The sequence below is a fragment of the Musca domestica genome, unplaced genomic scaffold (assembly GCF_030504385.1).
Source record: "Musca domestica strain aabys unplaced genomic scaffold, Musca_domestica.polishedcontigs.V.1.1 10, whole genome shotgun sequence".
NCBI lineage: Eukaryota > Metazoa > Arthropoda > Insecta > Diptera > Muscidae > Musca > Musca domestica.
Window position 1 is genome coordinate 14,846,616 of NW_026712115.1, and position 22,895 is coordinate 14,869,510.

At 35.0% G+C, this 22,895-nt stretch overlaps 1 protein-coding gene across 1 annotated transcript; it reads right to left on the bottom strand.

The window, feature by feature from the left end:
* Positions 1-581: 581 nt before the first annotated feature.
* On the bottom strand, positions 582-12,050 carry LOC101894304 (myosin-11-like). The gene is made up of 3 exons (XM_005175159.1): positions 11,931-12,050; positions 10,821-11,424; positions 582-709 (listed from the first exon to the last, which is right to left on the bottom strand). The coding sequence occupies exons 1-3, from the start codon at positions 12,048-12,050 to the stop codon at positions 582-584; spliced, it is 852 nt and encodes a 283-aa protein (XP_005175216.1).
* Between the last annotated feature and the right edge of the window lie 10,845 nt (positions 12,051-22,895).

The window sequence follows — 22,895 nt, forward strand, 5'->3', positions numbered from 1 at the left end:
ATCCTTATTGACTACAGCTAAAATCTTATGCTTCCCGGACTTTGAAACACTATTTAATCTGAAGACAGACGCATCTAATACGGCATTAGGAGCAGTACTACCATTGGTGCATTGGGGAGTAGAAATTTTAACGCAAAATTGAAGAGATGGAAGTCTCCAATAGAAGAGTATAACCACGAGTTGATTTACAAACCAGGTAAATCAAACTATGTAGCTGATGATCTATCAAGGTTGAAAACTCATGTCAATCATTTATATAATTCTTCTACTAACACAGCTAGTGAAGGAATCATTTCGGATTCGGAGGATACAAAGTGCAACAGAAAACGACACACATGAAACTTGAAGAGCCTCGGAAGGTCAATATGAAGTACTCTCAACAAGAGCTACCAGATCAAGAATCATCTGACTCCAACTAATATTATAAATGGTATAAATTTATATTAATATTTTTTCTGGATTCAAAATTAAGATTACTCAAAAATTGGTAACGGATATTACGTGTAAAGAACAACAATTACAGAAAATTGAAGCAGAGCATAAAAGAGCACATCGTAACTATAGAGAGAACAAAGAACAAATTATGGAACAATTCTATTTCCCGCGGATGTTGTCGAGTATTTTTTAATATGTTGCTGCTTGCGATACATGCAATCGGTGTAAATACGATCGCCGACCTCATCGGGTATGACAACAGGAGACCGGGAACCTATATTATAAAATTAAGTTGGATAGCAACTACATTCTTAAACGGCACATAAACCAATTAAATTAATCGAAAGTCTACAATCAGAATCCACCTGATGTCTTAAAAGAAGTTCCAACTTAAAGAAACTAGTTATGGAGGAAATTATTATGCATTGGAATCAACCGCAGAACCAAATCAGCAGGTCACCACCAATACAAAATCTCAAGTCACTGTCAGTCCACAACATCGTTCCAAAATCGATTTCCGAAACGTTTCAAAATTTCCATGTTGGTTCTCCCTTATCGTACCAACGCACTTGCACCCTTTCACCGACGCAAGGACTTCGGAATTTTGATTTAGTCATAGGATTTACCATTTTTACAGGTCGAATTTTATCAATTTTGATACGTAAATCGCGACCTAGATACGCATTTGCGGGGCTTTGGACATTAGAAAGGGGTGTTTCCCTATATAATATAACAATTTATTGTACTTTCAGGCGTAATGGTGCTTTTTCATTTTCCATCGCTTTAAGTTTCTTCCTCAAAGTTTGAATATGACTTTCTGCGAGACCGTTGCTAGCTGGGTATCCCGGAGCTATAAACTTTTGGATAATGCCATTATTTTTACAAAATATTTTGAATATGGTACTTTGGAATATTGTTGCATTATCAGACACAATAATTTGAGGAAGTCCGTATGTCGCAAATATATTTTGTAGCAAATTTATTGTACTATCTGATGTTGGAGCTTGTTTACATACCATTAATTTTGGCCATTTGGACTTTGTATCGAGTAACACAAGGAATTAGATGCTTTGAAATGGTCCTGCATAATCGATATACACTCTTTTAAAAATTTTGACAGGATCATCCCGCGGATGAATTTCTACATTTGGGGGCTGTTGCGTACCATTGCACAGTTTGGACATTGAGGGTGTTTCAGTATTTTGATGAAAAATACTTGATATGGGTCGATTATCAGTCACTAGTATAAATTCTCTGCCATGCAAATACATAAACAGTTTATCAACTGCAAAAATAATTGCGAGATCTTCCCTATCTTATTGGCTATAATTTTGTTCCGCTTTTGTCAATGCTCTAGATATCAACGGAATCGGCCTTTCAAAATCGTCGATGACATGAGAAAGTACGGCAGCAATACCTGTTGGACTTGTACCAGATGTGACAGTTAAAGGCAACGATTCATTATACGGAACTAAAATTCGGTCATTTAATATTTCTTGTTTTGATTTGATAAATGCTTCCTCACATTGCTTTGACCATGAAAATGCTTTTCCTTCCTCAAGTAAAATTCTCAGAGGATATGTTAGGGTTGTCATGTTGGGAATGAAACGTGAATAATATGTGACCATTTCTAAAAACCTTCTGACATCATCTACAGTAGCAGGACGTGGAAGTTTAGACATAGCTTCTAATTTAAAGGGCAATTAGATATCGAATTAGATATCGAAATGTGAAATACTCACATTTCTCCTTATTGACATGTAGATGATATTTCTGCAATCGTTCTAAATATTCCACAAGTCTGTTTCACACACAAATTTATTTGGGCCGTTTACAAAGATGTCATCAAAATAAGATGTAGTCCCTTCAAAACCTTGTAGCATTTGATCTATTATACGATTAAACTCGCTCGAAGCTGTCTTGATGCCAAATGACAATCGGTTCATACGATACGTACTAAAGGCCTGTATTTGATAGGCAATGACAACCCACAACATCCCCCATTTTGATTCATGTGTGTCATTGTCTAAGGTTCGATCGTGGCATGGCTGACTCGAATATTTGCATGGTGTTCTCCATAAACGGAGGGTGTCAACGATGACATCGAACCGTGTCATCGTCAAATTGTGTGTCATTTGTGTACGTGTGCTTAAATTGAGAGAGTGTGTGTGTTACTTTCGACGGTGAGGGGTGTTTTTGTGTGTGCTGTAATTTTGAAGTAACAAACACCGCGTAAATATAAAATTGAATTCAATAACAAAATGTGCATAGACATCAACAAATGAATAGAAAAAATGAAATATATACTGAACAATCCCAATTTATTGGTGATTATCATAAAATGTTGGTCATAAAAAAGAGGTAAATATTGTTTGCTTATTTTCTACCTACATAAAGTGTTTTTTTTTTAAATTAAAGTTTGTGGACAGAAAATTTTTCAGGGGATTATTGTTTTTTAATAAGGAATAACATTTTAGATTGTTTCGTCAATAACCACGAAATGTGAAAATTTTGTGTGGACCAATTAGAGGTACCTTTAATATTTTAGTATTCGTCAAGAAATTCTTTATTACAAAAAATTTATTTTTTCACATATCGGAAAAGCAGGTAGCGATTGCCCTTTGCCTTCATCACGTGTGTGTCTTTTTCGTTGGCAATTGTTTCATAATTGTTGTTGTTTTTTTGATAGAACATTTTAGTATGACACACTATTCAACATTTCCTTTTATAGGTCATTACATGTTATGACGATGGGTTTGAGTGTGACCGAAATGACGAGACATCGAGCATTTGGTTGGATGTCACGTACTGTTATGCGTTTGATCAAACAGGACACAACATGACGAGCGTTTTCTCTCCATGGCATAAACAGAGAAAATTGTCACATTTGCAGCCCTTTAATACGTACCCCTGTGTGTAGATTATGTTTGGATAATACTGCTTTCTTCGTCCACAGTTACGTGTAAATATGCTTTTAGATGTCCAGCTTACAAAAATATTTTGAATTCTTTAACGTGTTGGATATTTCATCAATTCGTTTTATTGGATAATGGGCTGACTCCAATTGTGGATTGTCACAAACCTTATAATCAACTACTACTTTCTCACGCCATGCAAATGGTACTTGCCTTTCTTTTATAAATGCTGGCTTTGCACTTTCCTGCAACATATTAAATTTGGGATGCACCCGACTTTTTGTTAAAAAACCTCTGAATATTTCTCTGTTATTTCTGATATTGATTTTACATGCGAATAGCTGACTCCATTTACCTGTCAGCGATGCCGGTCCACTTCGTTTAAATCAAGTTTAAGGTGTCTAATCCAGACACGTCCTAAAAACAGTTATATATAATTTCTGCGGGGGAATTTCCCTCTTGTTGTAGATTTCGGCAATTTGATGTATTCCGCCATTCTCACTGTCATAACTATCGCTGTAGTTAGATGAATCAGTTTCAATTGTGATATATGAGTTTTGTTCCATTCTTAACTTTATGCACACTTGTTTAACATTGCCAATTTTTTACAAAATTAACACTTTATTATACCCTCCACCATACTATGGAGGGTATATTAATTTTGTCATTCCGTTTGTAACTCCTCGAAATACTCACGTCAGACCCAACAAAGTATATATATTCTTGATCAGCGTAAAATTCTAAGACGATTTAGCCATGTCCGTCTGTCTGTCTGTGTGTCTGTCTGTCTGTCTGTCTGTTGTAATCACGCTATCTTTCGAACAAATTGAGATAGAAGGCTAAATATTTGCACACATGTTTATTTTGCCAGTAGGCAGGTTAAGTTCGTAGGTCATGTAGGTCCAAGTTTTCACATAGCCCCCATATAACGGTACCTCTCGATATTCGGTATTTTGATGATTTTAGCGACATTATTCACCGGAATTGTTTCAAATTTGGCATTTGAAGTTCGTAATGGATACTATAGCCTAAGACAGAAAATTATCTGTGTAGGTCCACGTCTTCGTATAGCCCCCATACAACGGTACCCCCCGATATTCGGTATTTTGATGATATTAGCGACATTATTTAACGGAACCGTTCCAAATTTGGTATTTGAAGTTCGTAACAGATACTGCAGCAGAAAACAGAAAATGGGCCATGTAGGTCCACGTCTTCGTATAGCCCCCATATACCGTACCCCCCGATATTCGGTATTTTGATGATTTTAGCGACATCATTTACCGGGATTGTTTCAAATTTCGCATGTGAAGTTCGTAATGGATACTTCAGCCCATGCCTGAAAATTGTCTGTGCAGGTCCACGCCTTCGTATAGCCCCCATATAACGGTACCCCCTATATTCGGTATTTTGATGATTTTAGCTACATTATAAACAAATTTTTCTTCAAGTTTCGCATTTAAATGTTGTAATAACTTATGACAAAAGTTGCCTATGCAGGTATACGTCGTCGTATAGACATTCGGTATTTTTAAGATTTTAACAGAATTTTTGAAGGATTTTTTTTTTATTTTATTTATTTATTTATTTTTTTTTTGGAAATTGCCAAATTTGTACCAAATGGTGGAGGGTAATAAAAGTTCGGCCCGGCCGAACTTACAGCTTTTTTACTTGTTTTGTTTGTTTTGCATCCATTCGATCTGTTATTACTTCGGCCACACCGCAAACACAACCCCTCAAGTGCCAGATGTCGATAGTGACTTGAGATGACGTATATCGATTACTTTTTTGATATCGATTATTTTCTTGCTTTTAGTGGATTGTTGTTTTATTTTATGTATCTCACTTTTGGATGAGTTTTGTGCTCTTTGTTTTTTTTTTGTCGCTTCCAACGTTTTGGCCTTCTCACAGATTTCCACAAAAATTTGATCTGGGTTTTGAAGCAATTTCACGCGAATGGAATCATTCCGTATTCGACGTATAAATTGTGCTCTGCAAAATACGTCTGACACTGATTTATGACAACTACACACAAACTTATATCCCGCTTCTCTTCTGTAACACAGCAACAAAATCAGAAATACTTTGGTCTTCATTCTGATTTTTATTTAAAAATTTGTGTTGTTCCACCAGTATATTTTTCTTTGTACAGAAATATGTTTGCAAATGTTGCACAATTTAGCTGGTAACGGTCTTCTTTTCGAATAATTCCGTTTCTGGATTAAAATGCTCGAAGTTAGCCATTACATTAATTCTAGATATATTCGGTTGTTGAGTCTTTTGTTGTTGCAGAGCATTTTTCATGGTGGCAATTGTTTGCAATAATTTATCCATTTCAAACATAATGTGGTTTTTGTAATTGGTTTGACGGTACAGCTTTATTTAATTCTGGGGTTTGCACCTTTGATTTTCTGCTTCATCCTCGTCGCCAATTTATTGTGTTTGTTGAGGAAATGACATTATAAAAGCTATATTTTTAAGACTGATAAATCAACGAAGTTAATAAAAAATAGTTAAAATCCTACATTATTTTACAGCATTTAAAATCCTGGTCACTGACAATGAACGTACCTTCCTGAGTCCATTAGTAGAAACCTTTATAAAATCCTTAGGAATTCAGTTATTCCTTACGCCTACTCAACGAAATGAAGTCAATGGACAGGTCGAAAGACTACACTTTACTCTAGTAGAAATTCATAGATGTATAAAAGTCGAATACCCGGACCCGTCAGTTAAGGCATTAGTTCAGATCTGCGTTGATAGGTACAATAATACTATACATTCAAAAACAAAGAAAAGGCCGCGGGAATAAACAAAAAAAAGGTGAATAATGTAGCTAAAATCATCGAAATATCGTATATAGGGAGGTACCGTTATATCGGAGATGTGCGAAGACCTGGCCCAGCATAGACAATTTTCTGTCTTAGGCTGTAATACCCATTTCGAACTTCAAATACGAAATCTCAAACAATTTTGGTGGGTTTTGCACTTATACTCGTCAAAATACCAAATATAGGGAGGTACTTATATATGGGCCCTATACGAAGAACTGGACCTGAATAGACAATTTTCTGTCACAGACTGTAGTTCTCACTACGAACTTCAAATACCAAAATTGAGACAATGCCGGTGAATAATGTCGCTAAAATCATCGAAATACCGATTAAGGGGGGTACCGTTATATGGGGGACGAAGACGTGGACCTGCACAGATAATTTTCTGTCTGAGGCTGTTGTATCCATTTCGAAATTCAATTACCAAATTTGGAAACGATTCCGGTGAATAATGTTGATGCCCATTGGTATCTTCCAGTACAAAATTTAAAACGATGGCGGTGAATAATGTTGCTGAAATCAGCAAAATACCGAAAATCAGGCGGTACCGTTAAAATGGGGGCTATGCGAAGACGTGGACCTGCACAAATAATTTTTTGTCTTAGGTTGTAGTATCCATTTCGAACTTCAAATACCAAATTTGAAACAATTCCGGTGAATAATGTCGCTAAAATTATCGAAATACCGAATATCGGGAGGTACCACTAAATGTGGGCTATATGAAAATATGGACCTTTATGACCCATTTACGAACTTAGCCTGCCTACTGGAAAAATAAAAATGTGTGCAAAATTTTAGCCTTCTATCTCAATTCGTTCGAAAGATAGCGTGATTACAAAAGACAGACGGACGTCGCTAAATCAGGTTAGAATTTTACGCTGATCAAGAATATATACACTTTGTTGGGTCCGACATGAGTATTTCGAGGAGTTACAAACGGAATGACAAAGTTAATATACCCTCCATAGTATGGTGGAGGGTATAAAAATGATGAAACAGAGACTAAATAAAAAGGAATAGTTAAGGATAATTGTCGTCAACAAGAGCATTCCTGTGGGTGGGATGGATAAATCGTACTCCAGTAGGTTTGGGGAGGCATGCCTGCTCTCGACTAAACGGGACCAATACGAAGTTGCCATGGAAAGTTCAAGAAAAAAATCAGTTACCGAAACTACATATCTATACAGAAACCTCGCCAGTAGTAATTTATACTGATTAATTAGCGAAAACTTAATCCATGGCTTAAGAGACCATTGGTTGCTCATATACTTTAAAGTTGATAATTACTCTGAAATTTTTATATCTATATATAAAAACATATAAAATGAAACAAAGGAAAGATTATATGAAAGCAAAAATTGCAGATACAAAGAGAATAAATGATAAAAAATCAGGAAAATTTCTGCAGTAGTAATTTATACTGATTTTAGTGATCGAACTTGGTCCATGGCTTAAGAGACTATTATTTGTTCCTCCATTAGAAAGCAGATAATTACCCTGAAGATTAATAAATACAAAAACGATTATATGAAGGCAAAAATTACATATATAATGAGAAAACAATGAATGAATAAATGTGTAAACCGGGATCAATAATTAAAAGACGGAACGTCTTTTCTGTTTGAGCGTTTATAAATTTGTTTATTAAAAATATTTTTTAAGAACTAGTTATGATAATATGACTTAACCTAAATTATCCTTAAGTGTAAATGAGAGAGAGATAGATACCAACTGTACACATGCCTATACACCATGCCACCATAAACCTTAGTGGGGGGTCTTAAACACGCATAGCTATCTCAAATATGGCAAGCAAACATGCTGCACTTGCTTATCAGTTTGAATCAGCGTACGAAAATAAACTATTGCAAACGTTTGCAATTTTCCCGAAGTACGAAACGAAACATAACCAATACTCAGCTAACGGCACTTGTTTTCAGTTTTGTACTGTTTGTGTATGTGAGTGGAAACAAAAACAAAACTGAAATGTACTCTGCTTGATGATGCAACGTTGAAAACAGAACAATACAAGTACACATTGCAAACGTTTGCTTGTATATTAACTCATTACAAATATTATAGAAAGTAATATTAAGAATTAAGTTTTAATAAAATAGTATTATAAAAATGGTTAAAAAAAATAATTTGCCTTCATATTCAAATGCTCCATTTACTTTTGTTAATAAAATATGCTCCAAATTTGTTGGTGTTAGACGAAAACAATCTCTCCACGCTTACTTGTGTACATGGATTCGATAAAAAATGAATGCAATTGTTGTTAAGGTATTGTTTTCTGTTGTCCAGTAGTCTATAATATTTCCATTTATTGCAAATCTGGGCTGTTTTCATAGGTCACGTTCAATATTTTTATGAGTGGCTCACTGCAGGAAGGTCTATCACAGGTTTTAAGGTAAGCTTCAAGCGCATCTTCAGTATTACTTGGTTCGGCACAAGAGGTTGAATTAGAAAATTCGGATTTAGAAAAATATGTAGCTGTACAATAATTTCCTGAAAAATATATAAAATCTTAAATGGCCGGTCTTCTGTCATACGAAGTGGTCTGACATTTTTAGTAAACAACTCCACTATAGCATTTTCCACACTATTCTTATCAATCATGCATGAAATTTTTAATGCACTGACTGTTCATTTTCCATTTGTATGTAGTTTTGATAAATATTAGGGTGTGCAGTTTTTAAGTGTCTTCCTAAATTACCTTCATGTCCGCATAATGTTTTATGGCAGTCTCCGTTTCTGCTCATAAATTGTTTACTTTGATCGTCGAAATCAAAGATTTCTAGTGTTATATCATTTTTTGGACGCGGCATGGTCTTACAAAGTCGCGGCATGGTCTTACAAATGTTCAACTGCTAATTATCATCGTAGATAAATATAGGTAGATTTATTGGTGTAAACGAATGTGAACAATTTAATATGAACATTGAAAATTCAAAAATTCTATAATAATACTTTAAAAATATGTAAATTTTTAAATAATGTTTTGTACAATGTTTTTATTGTAGTTAAAAAAGTTTAACAAACAAACAAATTTTTAATTTAAATTTACATTTTTTGAATATACTCAGTGTTGCCAGTGTTGTGCAAAAATATATAGGCAACATAGTTTTGTTTGGTCTGAATAATGTAGCAAGAAAAAAAAAATAATTTGCTTAAAATAGAATATGGAGAACGTATAAAAATACTTCAACCTTTCACTAAGAGAAAAACTTATAATTATGTCTAGCATACAACGGAAAAATATATAACAAGTAAAAAAGCTGTCAGTGAATACGTTAAAAATTCTGTTAAGATCTTAAAAATACTTAATGCTTATACGACGACGTGGACCTGCATAGGCAAATTTTGCCATAAGTTATTACAATATTTAAATGCGAAACGTGAAGAAAAATCTGTTTATAATGTAGCTAAAATCATTAAAATACCGAAATTGGGGGGGGGGGGGGGGTAACGTTATATGGGGGCTATACGAAGACGTGGACCTACATGGCTCATTTTTTTGACTTAGGATGTAGTATCCATTACGAACCTCAAATACCAAATTTGAAACGATTCCGGTAAACAATGTCGCAAAAATCATCAAAATACCGAATATCAGGGGGTTCCGTTATATGGGGGCTACACGAAGACGTGAACCTGCACAGATAATTTTCTGTCTTAAGCTGTAGTATCCATTACGAACTTCAAATGCCAAATTTGAAACAATTCCGGTGAATAATGTCGCTAAAATAATCAAAATACCGAATACCGTTATATGGGGGCTAAATGATAACTAGGACCTACATGACCCATTTACGAACTTAACCTACATGGACCTACATGACACATTTACGACTTAACCGTGATTACAACAGACAGACGGACATGGACAAGAATATATATACTTTGTTGGGTCTGACATGAGTATTTCGAGGAGTTACAAACGGAATTACAAAATTAATATACCATCCATAGTATGGTGGAGGGTATAAAAATATTACTTAGAATGACAACTCTAAATACACCAGGCATAACTACGCTCAGCAAACGTTCGGAAACGTTTCCTGGCGATTTGTTCGCAAACAGAACAGATTGGCAACTCATGTCCATAGTACATTAAAGCAAACGTACTGTTTGTGTATTTCTGGCATTGAAAGGTTTGTGGTTTTTTTTTGTATGAAGTACAAAACGATTGAAAAAATTTTAAAAGTTTGTGACTTCTTGTGAGCGGTACGTTAATCGTTTCGTTTGTTTTCGTTCGCTGGTTTGAATAAAGATTACATCCCGTAATCTAACTCCACCATAACACATGCAGCAATTGAAAATTCTATATTATTTATTTCTAACTCAAAGGTCTGCTCGCCACATGTTCTTATCATACTTAATGTGGATTGTATTAAGAAGATCCCTGTTTAACTAAATCCCTCTCATTAACACTAGGTAGGCCCGCTATTCTCTTTTATTATAAAAACATGTTTACTTATCTGTGAACATTCTTGGCAGGGCCAAAAATACATTAAAGTATAAAAATTACAAATATGAAGCATAAGCATGAAGATTGTGAAATAACATATGATTTCTATGTGATAGCACCCAGGTAACTCCTCCATCTTTCCATTCGGTCTCTCTGTTGGCTTACATTTCCAGGCTGAGTCCATTTTTTGTGTTGTTTTCTTTCTGTGACCCAAGTTCTCATCCTTCTTTGGCAGCGCCATCTTATTATTCCAGCGACGCAGATTGCTTTTCTTCTTAGTCTTCATCTCGCTGGCAAACAGCTTATCTTCGACTTCTTCCAATCTCCCTGTTTCCAGTTTTCCAGCGAGCTGCTCATCTACCTTTTTCAAAGTTGATTCTTTTTCGGCAATTAGGTCTTCCATATAAACCTCTTCAACCATCATATCTTCGTTGATATTGACCACTAATTTTGCAGCCAATTCATCAGCCTCGATTTTGGATGTTTTGGATGCTTTCTGCGATATGAGCAAATCTTCTTTAAGTTGCAATATATCAGCCTCCAGCAGAAGTATCCTTCTATCTTTCTCTTCTCCAGCTTTTAGATTTGCAGCCAATTCGTCAAGTCCGGTTTCAGCTGCAAGTCGTTCTCTTTTTGCACAAGACAACTCATCACTAAGTTGTCTTATTACCGCCTTCAAAGACTTGTCCTTGAGTTCTGCTTCCAGCTTAGCCGCTAGTAATTTGCCCTTAGTATCCTCGGCAACACACACAGAATTTTCGACTTCCTCCTTAAAAATTCGAGACAAGTTTAAGGGCATCTTCCTTTTAATTTTTCTGTGAAATCAAGGCAACCTCCATTTCCTTAATATCACCTTCCACTTTTCTCATTTCGGCTACCGCTGCTTCGCGCCCCTTTGGCTCGTTGTCCAATTTGGATGTTATGTAGACCACTTGTTTCTTCAAGCCAAGGACTTTCTCTTTGGTCTTCACATTAAGAGCCCGTGTGACTTTAAGGATGGCCTTAACATCTTCCGAATACAGCCTCGCTGTCGCATTCGGCTAACTTGCTCTGATAGCAGCGACTAGTTTGGACTTCTTTAGAAGCGTCTCTAAATACCGCCTACGAACGCATGGATACAATATTAAGTATCTTGCCGCGTCCATAAGTTTTTTTTTAGCGAAGTAAAAATACGCCTTCTATGGCTTTTTCCGTCTTTAATGAACTCTTTGTTTCTATAATTTCGAGAAGAGTGGCAGCCTCTTCCTTTATTTTCATCATTGGCGGTCATTTTACCGATTCGTCCTCCTGGGGATATTCCTCACCCCTTCTGTCGGAAGACTTCAAATATGAAGCACCCTCGGTGTGCACCGCCACCACAGTCTTCTGTGCTGAAGTCTCCTTCTGACTCAGCATCCTTTTGTTTGACTTATAAATTTCTTCTGTATGGGAACAATTCCAGCTGCAGTTTTAGCTCGATTTTCCACTCTTGAAGACCAAATTTAACCTGAATTTCCTCGATGTTAAGGCAAATTCTTCAGTATTTATACTCTACCGATCCGGCTCGAAGGACCAAATTAAAAGACGCAAAGTCTTTACCACATGAGCGTTTGTAAGACACTAAATTTATTTATTAAAAATATTTCTTAAGAACTAGTTATGATAATATGACTTAACCTAAATTATCGTTAAGTGTAAATGAGAGAGAGAGAGAGAGAGAGAGAGAGATACCAACTGTACACATGCCTATGCACCATGCTACCATAAACCCTAGGGAGAGGTCATAAACACGCATAGCTATCTCACATGTGGGAAGCAAACATGCTGCACTTGCTTATCAGTTTGAGTAAAGATTACATCCCACTATCTAACTCCACCATAACACATGCAGCAATTGAAAATTCTATATTATTTATTTCTAACTCGAAGGTCTGCTCGCCACATGTTCTTATCATATTTAATGTGGACTGTATTAAGAAGTTCCCTGTTTAACAAATCCCTCTCATTTACACTAGGTAGCCCCGTTATTCTCTTTTATTATAAAAACATGTTCATTTATCCGTGAACAATAAGATATACTAATTCCTTAAAATCTCGACAGTAGCAATTTATACTGATTGTAGAGTGACCATTACTTGTCCATCTATTAAAATGTTGATAATTGCTCTGTATGTGTAGAATACGAAAGAAATAAATACAAAAAATAACACACACATAAAAGTATCATAAAAAATAAATGAAAACTGAATGTATGACAGATTAGTAAGAATACCTATATCCGTATCTAAATTTAAGAAAAATAATACAAATATATTGATGCACGTGATTTATACCTTAGTTACATATATTAACGATCTTTTCAGAAACTATGCTGCCAAACATGTCCATTAAACTACTCCTACTGGGTTCTTAACGTGCTATCGCTGGCGACTGCGGTTCAAATATTCCAGTATCATTCATCTTTAGTGTCGCTAAAAGTTGTAAACGGGTGGATACTTGAGGGAAACTTCCGCCTGATACACGTGATCAAACTAGAACAATACGTGGAAGTAACAACTAATATATCGTATTTGGTTGAGCGGCAAATTTCACCAAGCAACAATAGAGGCTTCATTTTATACCATCTTCAGAAGATACGTTAACGGCTAGGTGAACTGACCCATGGAAACAGAAGACAAGCACGGTCAATTAATTGGATTGGGACAGGTTGGAAACGGCTGGATGGGAATCCGGACGCGTCGGATTGGGATGCTATTCTCAGAAGCCAAGGCGATATTGTGACTAATAATGATGAATAATATAAAAAAATTCTAGACCTTCAACAGAAATCAGATCAAGCAGTTGAAAAGTTTAACGAAATGATAGAGAGGCTTAACAATTCGATGAATGGTTTTTCGAACTAAACAATATAAACGAAATATTTGTGGTAAATTAACTTGTAAGAGCATGTCAACTGGTAAAAAGTGGCATCGTCAACACAAACCTACCCAATAATGCTGAAATCGGAAACATCATATGGAAACATAATAGAGGCCATTGAATACGGAACATCTTCTGTCTACACAAATGAATCACACTTTTTATATATCTTGTCTATGCCAAAGGTTTTCCGTTTATAACCAACTAATCACTAGAGCGACTATTGTCAAAGGTAAACAAATCGACTTGCGTTTCAAAAAGGTGCTAATAAATGGTATAGAAATAAAAACATATAAAAAAGAAACAAATGAAAGATTATATGAAAGCAAAAATCGCATATACAAAGAGAATAAATGATATAAAATCAGGAAAATCTCTGCAGTAGTAATTTATGCCGATTTTGGTGATCGTACTTGGTCCATGGCTTAAGGGACTATTGTTTGTTCATCCACTAGAAAGCAGATAATTACCCTGAAGATTAATAAATACAAAAAAGATTATATAAAGGCAAAAATACATATATAATGAGAAAACGATTAATGAATAAATGATATACTAATTCTTTAAAATCTCGACAGCAGCAATTTATACTGATTGTAGAGAGACCATTGCTTGCTCATCTATTAAAATATTGATAATTGCTTTCTATGTGTAGAATATGAAAGAAATAAGTACAAAAACACACACAAAAAAGTATCATAAAAAATAAATGAAAACTGAATGTATGACAGATTAGTAAGAATACCTTTCTACCCCCTGTTCTTGTCAACATCACTCATGCTGACCTACTACTGGATATCCAATTCATGAAGTCAGTACCAGTAATATTCATCGATAAAGACGATTGGATACAAAGCTGAACCTCGCATTTATGTGCACCATACTGCTATGTATTGGATGGCTCTGGTACCAGCAGATCAAAAAACTGAATCTCCACAAATGCAATTCCAAGCACCTGTCGGAAAGTCTATGGGACGCAGACATTTAAGGAGGGAGGAGTCAGCGACATACAATAAATGCTAACGAAGTCCACGCCTCTAAAAAGTATTTCCAAAAAAAATTTATTTCCCCTAAAAATCGCTGACGTGGTCCACGAGCCATTCATTCCCACTAAAACTCGCTCCACGAGCGTTACTAGCCAGATGGTAATATGATATATGCCAACCAACCAACCAACGATATAATATGGGTCATCCAATATGCTACTCAGCCATCAGCCAGTCCAGCTAAGCAACGTAGCAGTTTCATTTAATAATACATTAATATAATTATAATTTGGTCTTCAGTTTTATTTTTTTGGGATTGCATCAATGGAAGTTGCTCTTGCAACAAAATAAAGTGAAAATGCCAAATTCTCTTGGATTTTTTGAAATTGCTGGGATGGTAAGTTTTGTTGTGATGCTGGACAATCTTTCGCAGTCTTGAAAGATTTTTCACTCGGTGTTTTAGAAAAAATATAATGTTTTTTAAGAGTAAAAAAAGGAAAAAAGAGAGAACGTTGCATTTAGTACCAAGAGAGAGTTGCAAATTTGGAAGAAATTAAATACAAATTGGAAGTTGTAAATAGAGTGACCAGCACAAATAACCTTGGCGGTAACATTACCGGCCCGCTTGCAGTAACTGCAACTAAAGAAATAGAAATAATAATATAACTTGCACTCCCCCTGGTTTATATAAAAATAATATAGCAAACATATGTATAATAGAATTGTGACAGTACTGGCTGCACGGGATAGACCACTTCAACGTCAATCTCTCTGGAAGGTGTAAGCGCTCAATCCATATCCACTAGATACTGCTGAAAAAAGGTATAGTTTGTGACTTTGCGGGAGAGAAAAACAATAGTACATATGTTACTTTATTTATTGATGAAATTCATGGAGAAAAGCTAATAAAATAAACTAGCTGACCCGGTCCGGCCGGCCCGTACTTTTAGTTTTTAATGCATATTAAGTCTAATAGAACACAGATCTGAATTATGTAAGTGGCAAAATTTTTTTATAAATAAAATAAATCCATAGTAATTTCTAAATAGAAATAAACATTCATGGCAAATATTATAATAATCACCCACCGTCTGTTTTAGATATTTGGAATAGGCCGATCTTTTTTTTCAGCCATAGGCTTTAATTGAGTGTTAAAAATCTATATGACATAGAACATCTATAATAGTCCCATGTGGAAACTAAGCTCAATTTTTGGTATTGTAAAGAGCTTAGCAGCATTTTCCATTCAAATTAGCTGTAATTTGGGATTTGTATTTACAACGGTTAGAATACCGTGCCGTGTGTATATTTGGATAGATATTTGGAATAGGCCGATCTTTTTTTTTTCAGCCATAGGCTTTAATTGAGTGTTAAAAATCTATATGACATAGAACCTCTATAATAGTCCCATGTGGAAACTAAGCTCAATTTTTGGTATTGTAAAGAGCTTAGCAGCATTTTCCATTCAAATTAGCTGTAATTTGGGATTTGTATTTACAACGTTTAGAATACCGTGCCGTGTGGTATTTAGTTTTGTCCACCTCATAATTCTTCTACACCCATTACAGTAAGAATGGCATTAATTTATTTTTGTCATTTAAATTGTGCGTTGGAAGTTCATATTTTTCATCATGGTATAATTCACTGACGATCAAAGACATTAATATTCTTAATTTTGTTCATGTTTCTGCCTCAGTTTCCGCTTGAAAGCGTTTGACATTTCGGAGTTTATGTCAAGCCACGTACCTGCCAAATCTACGTTCCCATCCAATATTCTTTTGGGGGTTGGAGGTACACTAATGTAGGAACTATATTCAAATAAATGCCTATAAGGACAATTATCTGTAAAATGATTCAGAGTAGCCTAACTACAATTTTTTAGCCAAATCAATTGATGAATGTGGTCAAGACCAAGATACACCATACTCCGAAAATTTTAAATTTCATGAGAAGAGGTTTTCTACATCTTAGAAACAAAGATGACAAATAAAGGCCTAAAAATGAAAAAAAAAAAAAATGTCCAAAACCCCGAAAATTGGTTAAATTATATGATGGTTGTACCAAAACGTGATCATTTTTTGCGAGGATGGTTTCTTCTCAAATTACTAACCTTTGCTCAAATGACTTAGGGTCATATATCATGACTTTCAAAAGCGATTGAAGGTATCTTGAATGTTTAGGAAGAATTTCTGGAAGGATATAAATCCTTTTTTGACTAAATGTTCAATTCGCTCTACCACTTTGCACCCTTTATATTCGGTATTTCACTGATTGCAGTCGTAATGAATTAAAGTTTTTGAGTTCTCATTTCATTTTTAATATTATTCATTCAGAATTCAAAATAATAAAAAATGTTGACTTCAATATAGTATGTCAAATTGAAAAAATCACACAAAAAGTTTTTTTTATTCACATTTTGAATGGCATATTTTACTGCGATTTTTTTTGCCAGGATACCATTCCAACGTTGTATGAAATGTCAAAATCCGTCAAGCCGTTCTTTAGTTATAAGCGTAGTACCTAACATAACTTTCGTTTACATTGTGAAAATAATTCTCTATTTTGTTTACAAAAGATCGATTGAATTTTATATGATAAGCCAAATTGAAAAAAAATCATTTAAAATTTAATCGTACATTATATAAAATTGACAAAAAACCAAAGAAAAACAATTAAAGAAAGAAAACAATCTTCACCTTGTTCTATGAATTTTTACAGCAGAAGTTTAAAGGTCCTTATAATGTTTGTCAATAGAATGTGCTATTATTTTAAAATTCGACTCCATTGAACATTTTTTTCGATTTTTTCCTGATTTTAGAATTTTTGCAATGAGATCTCTTTTTCGTGATTTTTTAGCGATTTTGAAAATGTAATTATCTTTTACATTTGGTGTGACCGCGTTAAATTATTTCGATATCATCTATTCCTTTTCGCCACCACATAATTCGGTACTACACTTCCATGTAACTCGCCTTCAATTTCAGTTCTCAATAAATCAAGTCAATTAAATAAATTGGTATTAATATTCGAATTCAAAAATAAAATATAACAAGTAAAAAAGCAGTAAGTTCGGCCGAGCCGAACTTTGAATACCCTCCACCATTTGCAACGAATTAGGACATTTTCAAAAACTAAAAATAAAGTCCATTAAAAATTCTGTTAACATCTCGGAAATCTATTTCTATGGATAAATTACTCACACATAACTCTTTGTATAGAAGTTAATACAATTCCGTTTAAAAATGTGGCTAAAATCATTAAAATCCCGAATATCGGTGGATACCATTATATGGGGGATATACGATATCATGGACCTATATAGACAATTCCCTTTCAGGGGGTAAAGTGCTCACAAGGAACCTCTTGTGTAAAATTTTAGACAATTCCGTCGAAAAATGCGGCTAAAATCATCAAAATACCGAATATCGGGGGTACCGTTATATGGGGGATATACGATATCGTGGACCTATTGCCGAATATCGGGGGTATCGCTAATATTCGAATTCAAAAATAAAATATAACAAGTAAAAAAGCAGTAAGTTCGGCCGGGTCGAACTTTGAATACCCTCCACCATATGCAACGAATTAGGACATTTTCAAAAACTAAAAATAAAGTCCATTAAAAATTCTGTTAAAATCTCGGAAGGTGCCGATATATGGGGAAATAAACGATATTGTGGATCTATATATACAAATCTATGTCTAGGGATAAATTACTCACAAATAACTCCTTGTATAGAATTTAATATAATTCCGTTTAAAAATATGGCTAAAATCATCAAAATCCCGAATATCGGTGGATACCGTTATATGGGGCTATACGATATCGTAGACCGATATAGCCCATCTGTGAACCTGACCTGCCTGCAGACACAAGAGAGATCTGGGCAAAATTTTAGCTTTCTATCTTTATTCGTTTAGCCTGTAGCGTGATTACAACAGATGGACGAACAGGTCTAAATCGTCTTTGTTGGGTCTAAAATGATTATTTCGATGGGTTACAAATGGAATGACAAACTTAATATACCCTCCATACTATGTATGGTGGAGGGTATAAAAAACAGTACAAATATACATAAGAAAAATATAAGTCAAAATGGAAAAAATCATGCAAAATAAAACCTTACTATTGTACATTTTAAAAGTCAAAATGAAAATGTTAATATATCACATTTTTACGCGATTTTTTTGGATTGTATCGTTTTCGGACAGGAGACAATTCCGATTTTGAATCGTTAAAATCAGTGCAGCGGTTCTTAAGTTATAAGCGTACTAACTAACAGAACCTTCTTTTAATATATATTTATAGATAAAAGGAAGGCACTTAGTTCGTACTAAAGGCATCCAAAACATCGTGCGACCACCTTCACATCGATCCCAACCAAGGCTGTGGGCAACAATATCACCCTATTCTTCTGGATCAAGGCAGTAAGGGATCCTTGGGACGTAACGGAGGACCTGTTTGGTTCAGTAGAGCGATAAGGTGCTGCCTTTGAAAACGACGGCTACGGAGATACTGACCGCAATTCAGAACGGGACGAGGAACTTCTTGGCAGTAGTTGATCTCGGAGCTTGTGGCTTACATGCAAAAGGGTGTGGTGGAACTTATGGAACTTATTCGTCATGATTAGCGAACAGTGTGTTCTCCTCAATATTCTTTTCTGCAGTTCTCCACTTCGTATTAGGATGAGCCGGCAACCATTCTATGCATTGATGTATGAAAAATAAACACGAACAGACTTTCGCTACCCGTTTCTATCGGATGCTCAAATGATCACAGAATCGAATAGTTTGGAGATCTGAGAGAAAATCTTCCTTTTTGTGTAGGAACATGTGGAGGGAAATGGTGTTGTAGCAAAGAAAAAGGAGTCAGAACTCGCATCTCACCATATTTCCAAGGTTTTATCTGTACCATGATCTTTGAAATCTAAGAAGTTTTCATGACACAGATGATCATTGGGAAGATCTGCAAGAATGTCTTTCGAATTGGTAATCCATTTCCAAGTACGGAGCACAGTTGAAACCGAAGGTAACAGTTTGTAACCCCAATAAACTGTATGTAGCACGAACGTGTGTTAGTAAGAACGAGCAGTTATGTTGGTAAAGAGGCTATTGTAAATAGACCTCTAACAAAAACAACTACTATGAGATAAAACGACGAAGATCTAAAAAATAAAAAAGTCAACACACCAACGAAAATGTATCAAAGGAGTTAGTACTTATGTTCTCGCGGTAAAATGAAAAAGAAAATGATGCAATTTTTCCTTAAACTGAACTGAATTGGAAACGCCGTGCTCTTTGAATAAGTAAATTACGAAAATGTACACTTCGTATATGAGACACTGTGCGTTTGAAAAAAACGCATATTTTCGATATTTAGGACAACAAACTGTGTAATTTTGAGATAAAACAATATTGTCCTCCTATCTTGTACTCTATTTTGTGGAATAACCCTAACTTTGCATTTATGTTTAGCTATTTAAAAATTAAAAAAAAAAATTAGAATAAACCGAACCACTTGTTCGTTTAAACCAAACCAATGTCCATTTGACACAATAAGATGAGTTACTAGTTGCTTTGAAGGTGCACAACATTTCTAATTGAGTCATGGCTAATACAATTAAAAGCCTACATCATGAAGCTGGCGTGGGTGTAATCCGCTCAAAATTATAGGGACATGTTAGACTTTTAGTGGTGAATTTGTCAATGGCAATAAAGTGGTAGGACCCGTTATATGGGGGTCATACCAAAACGGGAACCTATATAAAAAATTGTATGCTATTACGAGGCCTAAATAGCAAATTTGAAAAATTATACGTAGGTAAATGTGACTAGAATTATCAAACGTTATATTTAAAGGCAATATGGACAATGTTTCGACATCGGCTGTGCAACTCATTATTAGTACAAATCCCAAATTGTACAGAAATCCGTTGAAAATGTGGCTTAAATCGTCAAAACACCGAATATCGGGAGGAACAGTTATGTGAGGGCTATACGAAGACGTGACACAGACAATTTTCTGTCATATGCTGTAGTATCCACTACGAACTTTAAATACAGTGGTTTCTATTTACCTGCATCAACATTAGCTGCGCATTGGCCTTTGCAGACCAAAAAACTTTTGTTATGCCATTTTTTTCTGAATCCCTTTATTTGAATTGTATTTAAGTGCCCAGTCGATAGCTGCACATTGGACATTCCTGCCTCGAAATTTTGGTAATTTTTTTTAATTTGGTCACAAAAGTTGTATTTATCTGCACAAGAAAATTTTTTTGCAAACTGAAAAAAGACACTAAAAACTACCACTTCGTTTTTGTTTTTGTATTCGCAAAAACAATAACAACACAAGAAAAGAGCATGCATTAAAAACATATTCTCGCTTCCTCTCCCACACTAAAAGATGGTTATGCTGTATAAAACACCACTGATGCTCAAATACATACGAATAGAAAATTAAAGATACTTGCACTTTTTGTGCACATAAGTAAAATTAAAGATACCTGCTTCATTGTGCAGATAAGTGCAATGAAGCTACCTGCATTTTGGGCATTGCTGCACAAGATGTCGTGCAATTTTTGATTGTGCAGGTATGCAAAAAATACTGTACCAAATTTGAAACAATTCCGGTCAATAATTTCGCTAAAATCAGCAAAATATCGAATATCGGGATTTGCCGTCATACCAAAATGTTTCAATACCAAAAGTCCTGCAGACATAAAATACATTTGAGTAAAATTTTATCAACCAACTTCATTTCGTTCGGAGGTTAGAGTGATTACCACAGAGAGACAGACGGATAGAGGGACAGAAGGACAGGCGGACGGACATCGTTAAATCGTTATAGAATTTTGAGCTGATCAAGAATATATACTTTGTGGATGTTACAAACGGATTGACAAACTTAATATACCCTTCATACTGTGGTGGAGGGTATAAAGCAGCTAAGTTTAGCTGAGCTGATGGAGTGGTTAGATAAGCAGCTTGAAGTCTTCGCATGGCATATTTTGCGACATATCATAAAGGAATGGCCTTTTAATCCTTTTTAATTTATAAGAAATATATATTTTTGTTTTTTTTTTTTTTATTTTGTGTTTTTATTTATTATTCTTTAGATTTTTTCTTGTGGATAGTGCAATTATATGTAACATTAGGTTTTAGATTTTGTAATTCATTTTAAGTTTTCACTAGTTCATAAGTTTTATATAGGTTATATAAATTTACTTAGTTTTAAATTCACTAGTTTCTAAGTTATATCACAGTAGATTTTAAGTTTTAAAGCACGTAAATTTTACAGTTTAATAATTTATTTGTACATTTCTTTCACCTTCTTGTGTTGTAATGTTATTTTTGTATTTTAAATATTCACTTCTTGATGTTTCTGCTTTTTTTTTGTAAAAGTTATTAATTTTGCTTTTTTTTCTTTGCGGTCGCGATTAGAAGTTGTTGAGAACTAACTATTGTCCAAATTGCATCGTCACACCAAACCAGTTTTGGCTGTTGACGATGCTTGACGAATATTGCCAATAACTTGGTCTCTCATGGCGTTGGCGGGGTCTGGCGACGGATCGGCTTCGCTGACGTCTTTCAGGGGATGTGCACTGGGACGATGGATTGGCCGTATGGGTCTATTGGCGCTTCTTGCTGTTGGACGGGCAGGTGAGTCTGGGCTACGGTTGCGATCGTCCAGACGGCAGTCCTGGTTAGGCAAGTAAGCGGCCATATCTGAAAAGAAATTAAGGCGAGTACTAAATTCTTTTTTGAGTGAGAATTCGACTAGTCAGTCGGAAAACAATTTGACAATTTTTGTTATGGGTCTGCTAATGTTGCCACTTGCCGTCCGTATGTCTACAACCCTGGTATTTTGATCACTGCCTGGATACGTTTTTTCGATACGACCTAACTTCCATTCATGCGGAGCCAATCTATCATCTTTTACGACAACTAAATCTCCTCCTTTGATGTTCTCTTTTTCATATTTCCACTTAGTTCTTCTGTGAAGTTCATGAAGATATTCTAACTTCCATCTGTTACAAAAATATTGCGAAATAACTTTGAGTCTTTTCCAACGATTGACTAAGCTTAAATCTGTATTGTAATGTTCAAATTTTTACCACATTATTTTGAGGATGAATATTCAACCTACTCTAGGCTACGTTCAACTTGAAACTAAATGTTCAATTCGCTCTACCATTTTGCACCCTTTATATTCGGTATTTCACTGATTGCAGTCCCAATGAATTACATTTTTTGAGTTCTCATTGGACGGATTATTGTCATATATAAAAGAAGTAGTATGTACGTAAGTCACTCATTTCATTTTTAATATTATTCATTCAGAATTCAAAATAATAAA

Bases quoted from the DNA above. Each gene is read 5' to 3' on its own strand.
- LOC101894304 (XM_005175159.1), bottom strand. From the start codon at position 12,050: ATGCTGAGTCAGAAGGAGACTTCAGCACAGAAGACTGTGGTGGCGGTG. The intron at 11,425-11,930 runs GTAAAATGACCG...CGAATTTTTAAG, and splicing joins ATCCCCAGGAGGACGAATCG to GAGGAAGTCGAAAATTCTGT. The intron at 710-10,820 runs GTAAGCCAACAG...TTTATAATATAG, and splicing joins AATGGACTCAGCCTGGAAAT to GTTCCCGGTCTCCTGTTGTC.